Source organism: Seriola lalandi, unplaced genomic scaffold, assembly GCF_002814215.2.
Source record: "Seriola lalandi dorsalis isolate HSWRI2012SDOR001 ecotype SW California unplaced genomic scaffold, Sedor1 jcf7180002051200, whole genome shotgun sequence".
Taxonomy (NCBI): Eukaryota; Metazoa; Chordata; class Actinopteri; order Carangiformes; family Carangidae; genus Seriola; species Seriola lalandi.
Window position 1 is genome coordinate 266,927 of NW_019521753.1, and position 10,326 is coordinate 277,252.

At 39.9% G+C, this 10,326-nt stretch overlaps 1 protein-coding gene across 3 annotated transcripts in view; it reads right to left on the reverse strand.

Annotated features, from left to right (window-relative positions):
- The window catches only part of LOC111649559 (methylated-DNA--protein-cysteine methyltransferase), a 20,050-nt gene extending 9,994 nt beyond the window's left edge, over positions 1–10,056 (reverse strand). Inside the window, exons 1-2 of one of the 3 annotated variants that reach the window (XM_023399315.2) lie at positions 9,968–10,056; positions 7,238–7,383 (exon numbers count right to left, since the gene is read on the reverse strand). In XM_023399315.2, coding sequence (XP_023255083.1) covers positions 7,238–7,374 — 137 coding nt within the window. In that variant the 5' untranslated portion in view covers positions 7,375–7,383; positions 9,968–10,056. Of the gene's footprint in view, positions 1–7,237; positions 7,387–9,846; positions 9,931–9,967 lie in introns of those variants that run through there. The other 2 variants (XM_023399318.2, XM_023399316.2) reach the window with 2 other exon arrangements.
- Positions 10,057–10,326: the final 270 nt, after the last annotated feature.

A 10,326-nucleotide genomic window follows, 5' to 3' on the forward strand; every position in this document is an offset into this window, starting at 1 on the left:
CCACCACCACCACCACCACCTCCTTTACCCCTCCACACCCCCCCTTTCTCTCTGAGAGGATGTTCCAGCCGCTGCACACTGACAGCTCGGGGATATTGTGTGTGGAAATGTTCCTGTTGGACCCGCAGGCCCTTACAATCTACCGGACAAAGGCTAGAGCACCTTTGCTTAAGGCTTGGCACCTTTGACCTCCAGCTCACACTTCAGACTTGTCACCGTGGCTAATTTTCCTCTCCCCTCAGCCCTCCGATATGGATGCGCTTGCTTTAAAGGTGTTTTGAGTGATACAACATTGACAGTAGTAAAAGTTAATGCAATGCAGTACATGTTATGGCCGGTAAACAACACCAAAATAAATAAATAAAAGTGGAACAACATCAGTCGAGCTGAAGTCTGTCACCTCTGGGTGCGATGGGGGATTGTTTTTAAAGAGCATGTGGGCAGTGGAGATGTAGCTCCTGCACAGGCAACATTTCCAGTCGCTTCAGGCTTCAGTGAATCACAAATCAAGCAGCATCATATGATCTTTACAGAGTCCACACTGGCACATTAGAAACTGTGCCCTTCAAATGAGAGATTAGAGATGTGTAATAAATGTCGGGCTAATTACAAAGAAACTCTCAAAGGAGGAGCGATCTCTATACTGTCTTAAAGTAACTGCCCTGTATAAAAACGAAGTATTATAATTAGCAGTGATTACAAACAGTATTTCAATAACTATGTTTAACAAGTGTGTTTAAGTTTGAACAAAAAAAAAAATTCTCATTTGGTCAAAGCAAATGTTGTTATTTATTATCTCTCCACCACTTAAAATCATATTTTTTTTCATTGTCCTTCAGGCGTTTACTATTTCATCACAGGTAAGGAAATAAGAAACTAATTCCAAACTAGCCAGGACCTGCTGCACTAAAAAGAATATTTCCCTTGATAGAAGATTGTGATTTGAGAAAATTTCTAATATTGTGCTCCTGTCACAATCAATTTCCAATTACCATAAATCATTGCTGCGTAAAGTGGGAGTCATTTGGAGTCCTTCCTATTTTCCAACTCTAATATAAAGAATGAATTGAGCATTTATATAATGTTGGAGGTTATTTCATTCAACCTGGAGGAAACATTCAAAGGAGACAAAGGCAAAAAAAAAAGAATAGCTGACATTAAATTTGTCAATTTCCCTTAACATATTCTGTATCTCTCGTTGCACAAGACTTCAGTAAGACTTTTTCTATCGGCTGCAGACATAAGAATGAAACAGGTTAACCACAGGATCTAATTGAAAGGAATCTGGCGAAGGGTGTAATGGTATATTGCACAAAAAAGGGGAAAAACTCAGAACTCATGCCTCCATCCTGTGAAGCGTGATGGCGCTCATCCTGACTCGATCGGCTGTCACTTTTGACACAGCCTGCCAGAGTTCTCCTTCACCGATCATGGGTAACATGGCGGGTCAGAGGATGAAATAGAAAAGGCCAAGAGCAGTCCAATATTTTCCTCAGCCTTATAGCTCCAGATACTTAACTCACAGACGTCAAAGACTCAAGAGAGCATGAAAAAAGCCTAAAATGACTGTCTAAAAAGGGAAAAAAATACAGCATGTCTCTATGAATGTCAAGATCCTGATGGTCTCTGAGCCAAAGGCTGTGATACAATTGTAAGCCACTTGCTCAATGCAAGTTGTTCAACCATTTGAAGATCATTCAGATGCCTATCTAGCTACTGCAGCAGTAAAGTCGGGAGCTTTCCGAGTGGTGTGCTGTAAGGAATGCCTCTTACTCTGTTGTGGGCCGCACGTTTTGTGCTCTGCCGTTTCAAAATAAAAACAGCTGGGCTGGATAAACTGCTCTCTAGATATACAACAACTCTTATTAGCGAATGTCCACCAAAGAGGCTGCAACACTCGCTCCAATACATAAAGGTGGTGGTAAAATACTGCAGAGTCGGCAACAAAGCACACAACAATTAGGTCTTCTCCCAACTGGCTAGCCACAGGAGTCAGTGAAGGCATGTATTACCAGAGCCTTAACTCTTACTCCATTATGTAGTGTATCCACACCCCGACGCAGCAATGTTTATCTACAACAGACTACTGAGCAGTTTCAAATAGCGTTTTTAGCCTCTATTCTCAAGTGCCACAGTAAGAGATTCCAATTACCCGAATGGTAAGGAGCCAGTGAGGGAGGCATAAAGTACATTAGGGATCCCCTGTAACTGCAGGGACCTTTTAGAGCCTCAACTGAAGAGGGCCGAGAGACTGGGGGGACAGTGACCCTGCATGGATAGCCTCTGTCAAAATTTGACCACGTCAAGCACAAAGGCATTATGGGAATCCAGTGTCACCAAGTCCTAATTACTGTCTGTGTTCAGAGCAAATTACTGCCTTGTTCCTCTGATTAGCGAGGAGGCTAATCTTCACCTGTGTACGCCAGCACTGCTGAGGGCCCTTGAGTGTTAGCGCTTCGTCTTCTGTAATTTATTTTTAAATCAGTGCCCGCTCCCAGGAGTTTTGAGTGTTTTGTTGTGAACCGCTTACCATGATCCCCACCACCGCCCCCTCACCCCTAAATCCTTGACTAAATCCTTGTTTGGTGCCGCAGGAAGATAAGCAAGAACAACACTTGGGCATAATTGACTCGTACTCCTCTCCAAGATGTCAGAGCGGAATCATCTCTCTGCATATTGCGTTAGTATGTCACACACTGTACACTTCTGCATGTTGCAGATATAGAATCCAATCAAGTTCTAAAACAAACTAGCGCAACCCTCGTGCCGGGAAAACTTCACGGTCGACAACAGGGGGGTAAGAAAAAAAAAAACAACAACAACAACAACAACTGCAGGAGCTGCTTTTGGCTGCATCTCTTCACTGAGAGGTAACTCTCGCTCGGCTCCCGTCCTCACCCTGGAGGGTCCGCTTTAGAAACCACAACATTTGCAGATTTTCATCTGAGTGAATGTCAGTGTCTCGTCTACATGGGCGGTTTACAGGTAGTGTGTTACACAGGTGTTGGTTTACACAGGAAATGGCACATGCAGCCTGATTGGGACAGTCCCGGGAGACAGAGGCATAAACATAGAGCACAGATGGGTCCAAGGGCCAGTGGGAGCAGCACCTTAATGAATACGCAGCTGAGTACTACACTTCACAACATGCAAAACAATATTCTAAGGCTGCAGTAAAAAATAGAACAAAAATCATCTGAATATCATTACACAATGAATTATTCATACCATTTCTAAAGGGACTACGTCAAAACGTCTCCCCCCTGCTTTATTGATGATTTCATTCAATATCTCAGCAGATCACTGTTTGTATGACAAAGCATTTTAGTTACAAATGTAAGCAGTTTCTTTAGCAGTTGTGTCTATATAGCTGGCGCAATAATATTTTAAATTGATTAAAATTATATGTTAGACTAAATATAACAGACCCAGAGAGAGAAAGAGAGAGAAAGGGCGACAGAGAGGAAGAGAGAAGAGAATTTACAGTGGGGAAAAAAATAAAAGTTGTTTGCTATGTTTCCCGGTGTGTGAGCACATCGTGTAAACAGGCCCCAAACACGGAACACATTTACCATACTGCTATTCAGTGTGAACCAGGACATTGATTCACAACAGAACACGAGTGTGAGAAAAACGATAAATGCATCACCTCAGATATTTCACACTAGCATTGGTAGTGTGTAAAAGCTGTTGTGACAGCTTGGGTATTAGGGCTAGATATATGGAAAATGTCTGGCTGCTTATGAATGCCAATGTGACTGGGGGTGACAGGTTTGACACAAAAACACTCCACCTCAGAACAATTAGGCTGTTCTCAGGCCCCGTCCAGTGTTGTCAGTGATAATGGAAAGCTGTGAGGATAACTGGTGATAAATAGACTTTAACACCCTCCTCCTTAAGAGCAATACAGTCCTGCAGTCCTCTCATATGCTTAACTAATCATGACCATGGCCAGCAAATTCATACAAAAGACTAATTACTGTTGTACTTCACTTCAGTCTCAAAGGCCTCTTATATAAGGACTTGGGGGTTCTCTTGCCTCTTTTCTCCTCTTGATGGGTATTTTTTTTACAAGTAGGCCTCATGCTAGACAAAAGCGTTTAAAAATTGGTGATTGCTTTCATCCGCTTTAATTACATTCAGAAATGGCATTTCTGCCACATAATACACCCCTATTGTTTCAGAATTATCTGGCTTGGGGAGTAAAATCTACAATATTTGACGATGCTCCCGAGCTAAATCGCCTCTTGAAATTGAAATATGCTGCCGAAATACAAAATAAAAAGCCAGCCTTTGCTGCTGATATACTGGAAGCTCCTTGGCTTTCTGCAGAATGCTATTATTATGCATATCCAGGTAGAAAGTTAATTAACCCAAAGCTTAAGCTAATTATGGTAGCAGAATGCTATCAACCAAACGCTTTCAGTCAGACAGCTGTCCAGAATTTCATTTGCTAATCATTTGTCTTTTGCCGGAGCATATGGTACATTTCCCCGCTATCACAGCAACAACAAACAGATGAAAATCATTAACTAAAAACAATGTGCAATGTGAAAAATCAGACACAGATTTATAAGGCTTTGTGTCAGAGAAAAAAGCCGGATTTATGGCCTGGGAAATATAAAGATAATTTTTGGTTTTAGCCACTTAGGATTTTAGGCAGATCATGTGACTCGAGTGTGCTGGGAATTCAGATGCACAAATATATTGTTTATATCTATATGCAAATGAGACAGAATGTTTATCCGTGTAAAATTAATTACAATTTTCTATAGGAGCGTATGCAAAGAGTCTGTTCTTAACCATTTTTAGCTTCTAGCACATTTTGTGCCTGTTTTTTTTATTATTTTTTTTTATTTTCCAACACAATATTTTTGTGTTGTTAAAAGTAGAAATCCCTCAGCTCTGAATTAAATCAATTATTTTCCAAGAAATGCTTCATGCATTTTTTTTTTTCTTTTCATAAAAACACATCACACTGGCTGTTAAAGGGTGATTGATATCAGCATTGCCTTGCGACATTATCAGGCAATAAAGGCTACTCAGGTTCTAATGCAACATGTCATACACAGGCTCCTGTAGTACATTTCTATTGAGGACCTCACAAGCTAAATTGCTTTTTTCCTGCTCCCCCACATCTCAGCCAGCTTGACAGACAAATTGATCAAAGCATTGTAAAATAATATGCTCACAAAATGTCTCGGGGCAGGAGTCCAGCCCTTTTTTCATTTTTCACCCTAATAAAAAAGTGCTCTATGATTTCCTCTGTATTATGTGTCTGTGCTCTGTGTGAAAGAGGCAAGAAGCATCATATTTCAGATAATAGTAATCTCCTGTAAACAAAATGCGTATCATTTTTCTGTGAACGTTGAGGCCATGCTAAAAACTAAAGGGGAGAAAAACTGGTTAACAGGGAGGCTGGTGCGTAGGGCCCCAACAGGGGTTGTTGAGATGTAATGAATTTGTTCATCTGATGGTGCCTTCAGGGCTGTCGTTAGACTGGCAGAGGAGGTTGATTTCAGGAAATGTTCCTAAGATCAGTTAGGAAGCAAAAGGGGCTTGAGACGTTTCTATTAGAAAGAGCTGACGGTCATGGTGTGTAAGCAATACTTCAAGGGCGTTTATGTAGCTATAATGGCATTTATCAATAACTATCTATCAATGCCACAAATGCTTTTGTTGCTGCTTTGGCTGTTCAGCACCAACCAATAGTGAATTCTGGAAAACAAACACACTCATATAAGCCTTCAAAGCTTTGACTCGCTCACAAATATCTACTGTAGGTCTCCCTTTATGTTATGCATGGACGTTATCTATTTCCCTTATCCAAAATACGCTCTTAGAGATCATTTATCACACTGACTTCCTAAGCCTGCACCACACCACATCCAAAGCTGGAAAGAGCCTTGTTTAGTATGTCATAAATAAATCAATGGAAATGGCTGATCTGAACTATTACTGCTACAGGCAGGCTTTTGTGAGATCTACATGTAAAGCCGGTTGCAAAGATAAGCCTATATTTTGTCACTTTATCTCGCCTCCCTTAATGCCTGTTTACATTGCGTTACTCCATATATCTGAGGTGGCTCTAGTTCCCCTGTCCTATGACAATAACCTTGTATTCAACTAGTCGTGATAAAATCTAAACATCTGGTTTAGTGATTTCTTGCTCACACCTTTGAGAACGTACAGACAGTGATGTGATCGAAGCTTCATTTATGACCGACATAGCAAATGATATTAAACTGAGAAATGATCTAGTGATGCGAATCATTAAATTCATTTGCATATTCCTACTGAACCTGAACACACAAATTAAACCCTGTTCACAAGGAGACGGAGAAAGGTGCTTGCGCATGGTTACAGGACATCTTCCATAATCAAAATTCCATATTATTAATTTTCTCACTTCAACTCATTAACAACAAGTGGAATGTTTTTACTGCTTGATGAATTTTAGGAAATAGCAGACAGTCGAGAAGGAAACACATGTTGAGGTATAATATACAAGGTTATTAATGGGTTTCCATAAATTAGAATTTGAACATACATTTTCAAAAGGATAACTTCCTATCTGGGTGCATTTGAAAATGGTTTAATTTCCCAAACCATTCAAGTTTATCAAATGCGAATCTGCGATACATGGATATTTAATTTCAATCTAATCAAAACTAATCTGAGATGTAGGATGTGGACCTGTAAAAATAAGGAATAAGTACTTATTAACGCAGAGTTTAATCAGTTTCGGGAAGACTGTCAACATTACAACAATTTTGAGGGATGGGTACGGCGTGAAATGCAATCACATATTACATTTCTGAGTGTCAGTTGACACTCAAAACTACTGCATTCAACTTGGAGGAAACATAAATAAACAGGAGCGAGCAGTCCATGCTCCCCATGGCCTTTGCTGACCCTACAGACATCAGCTCTAATCAACTCCCCTGTGGCTAATAAACAAGTTATTTTTCTGAAATTTCAAATATACTGCGGGAAGAATCACAACCACATGCCATCAGAAATCTAATTTCAAGCCCAACTGTATTCTAGTGCCCCTCATATTTCTAGTGCCTGCTCATATTTGCCCAACTTTCTCCAGGATATTTCTTGTGGGATCTACAAAAATGCCCTGCTTCCAATGAGGAATGGTGGCACTCCATCACAGGAGTGGATTCTGTCTGCCTGTAAATTTCACACCTTTGTTTATCACGTCACCAGCACGGCTGTTGTACAGTACCTTTCAGCAGGTGCGACATCCATTAGGATCTGGATGGTGTGCACACCATTCTCACATCCACTGACTTGGATCGTCCCCAGGGGGCTCAGCAAGGAGATGGTCTTCTGAGTGCACTGGTTCTCCCTCTGCTTCTTCATCTCGCTGCCCTGCTAAAGAAGCACAAATTACACTGCGTTCATTGACATATTCATGTGGCAACTTTCACAATTTCCCACACATATTTGCATTGAATGATCTATTGAAAACCTAGCGGGCCACCAACGGATGATGACTTACATATTTGAACACCTAGCCTCCAAACAATGTCATGATGTGACTTGATCCCTACATTACTATCCAATATTTCTTTTGTGCATGGAAAAGAATACGCCTATCTAACCAATAAATCGCCCATTTTTTCCCCTCTTTCTGTTCTATATATCACATAAATGAGAAAAACAATGCAGTCTGTTCCCTTGTCTGGTGGGGGATTCCCAAGATAGCTCGACATTATTTTCAATCCGTCATTTTTGGTTGATGGCCGGGATGTTTTTCTAGCATTAAATTTGTTCCTTAGGGTGCAACTCCGATGGGATTCTGGTTTCCAGCCCTTAACAACAGCAAAAACGTGCAGCTTTTCTGACGACTGAGATGGATACTGGCAATAACCAGACAGCAGTTCCTTTTTTATTTTTACTTTGAGGGAAGGAGAGATGATTGACTATGTTATATGTGAGTTTTTGAGAGATGGGGGTTATAATAAATAAAGGTCACATTGATTGTAAGAGTTCCAACCAAGGAAACCTTTCCTTCTTGGAACCTTGATCTGAAAAGTGTCTAAAGGGTACAAACACAATATCTCTTTTCTCTTCTTTTTTTTTTTATTTCTAATAGTGCTTGTAATACACATTCATGAATTTTTAACACGTTTATATATTAATTGAGACATATGCAGAGCCACAACTAACCATTATTTTCATTATTAATCTGCAAATTGTTTTCTCGATTAATCATTTAATCCTTTACTGTATAAAATATCTGAAAATAGTGAGACATGTCCATCAAAGTTTCCCAGACTCTAAGGTGATCTTTCAAATACCTTATGTCTGACAAATAAAACATATTCAGTTTACTATGATAGAAAAACAGAGAAAAGTAGCAAATTCTTTAATTTGGCGAGCTGTACCCGGAGAATGACTTCAGCTTTTGCTTACAAAAGTGACTCAGATGAATAATTACTTATCAAAATAGTAGTAATTTTCTGTTCATTGACTAAACAATTAATTGACTATTCATTGCAGCTCCAATATATCAACAGACTAAGCACTCTCTGATGGAGAATTTCCTCACCAATGATGACATTTTATACCTAAAAGATTTTTTTGTCATCATTAGGTGCTATCGGCAAAACAAACACTTCTGAAACAAATGGAAAATGCACTTTAAACTTTTAGCACTCATTAGATGCAGCCCTGTAGACAAGGTACAAGCAACAAAGGCAAAGTACAGCTGAAACAATTATTCAATGAATCGCAACAGGCAACTATTCTAGTGATCAATTAATCACTTTACTAAAAATATGAAAGAGTCCCTAGTTCCAGCTTTGCAAACTGGATTTGCTGTCATTCTTTGTCTCATGTGATAGTAAAGGATATTTTTTTGGACACGTGTATATATATATACTCTTATATTATATATGACAATAGACAATTAAAAACAATTACATTAATAATTAGTTGTAGGCCTAACACAAACAATAAATAAAAATAAAAATGCTCCACTGCTCAATGCAGCCTGTACTTTTAATTTAACAATGGATAAATTTATTTTTAGATTAAACAAAGGTTATATGATATAAAAAGTAGTCATGCATTTGCAGTGTTTCATTTATACTTTGAGTTGCCCCCCTCCCACCCTCCCCACCTCTTCACACACACCACCACCACATCTGTCATGGTATGCGATCACAAATGCGTCTCCTTCAACTTTCTTGTTTCTAGTCTTGCAGCTCTCTCACTGTATTCATCGGGGGTTTGCCTGAACTGACAATAAAGGCGAGAAATTTCTGAGCCAAACAATGGTACAGTGCACTTTGGATAAGCGCTGAACACACTGCCTGCCATTTAGCAAGCTGGTAATGGACTCATAGATAGAATAATGGACTTTGGCAATAATGGCCTTGGCTAATAGTCTACACTGATTAAAAATAATGCTATCATGTTTATTTTGTGCCGTTTTCGGTGCAGTAGACTAGTCTAAGTGACTACTTGCCTACTTGAATGTTTACCCAGCTCTTCACGGTGAGGAACAACAAACAATAAGCAGCTTGTGTTGTTAAAAATCACTGGCAGCCTCCTCGTGCTCGTCAATCATCTGACTCGTTTCTCATTAGACTAGTTCCCGGTCAAACCTGCGTGATTAATTGAGTAGAAACGCAGTGTGACTGCGCACGTGTGAAAATGCAACATGTGTCCTTAGTGTGCGATTTTAGATTTTAGAAATTCATGCCGAAACGCAGACAAACTTCGCCGCAATTCTTGGAAGGTGTACGCGTGTTACAAGTTGTTTACATTAAGTTTTAATATTAAGTTTGCACTTTAAATGGCGAAAAGATAAGCAGGGGTTCGTACCTGAAGGCCCACACTAGATAGCCCTCGGTAGTACAAGATAATACGGATAGTTTCTGAACTGCAGATAATGACAAGCTTTGTTAAAGGAAGTTTAACACCATAAAGTAGCCCTGTATCTTACAATAAAGCCATTTGCATCCGTGCGGTGTCTGTGCGATGCCCGCTTTTCTTCCTTCTGCAAAACAAACGTGACAGAAAGTCTCTTCCTGTTTCTAGACACAGCGTGGTCGAGCCGGCCAATCACAAGAGGGAAAAGTCCGCTCTCGCTCTGTTATTGGTCGGTATAAAGTCTCCGCTCCTCCCCTGCCAGGGACAGACACAGAAGGCTTGTCTAATGGGTCTCAAGTTGGGATTTGGGGTCCTTCAGGGGGTCCCCAGTACACCGAAGACTAGTAATGGTAGTGATTTAGGTATTTGATTTATTTGATATTCTACAGCAGGAAAAAAAAATATGATAACGCATATTTTGAGCATTAATTT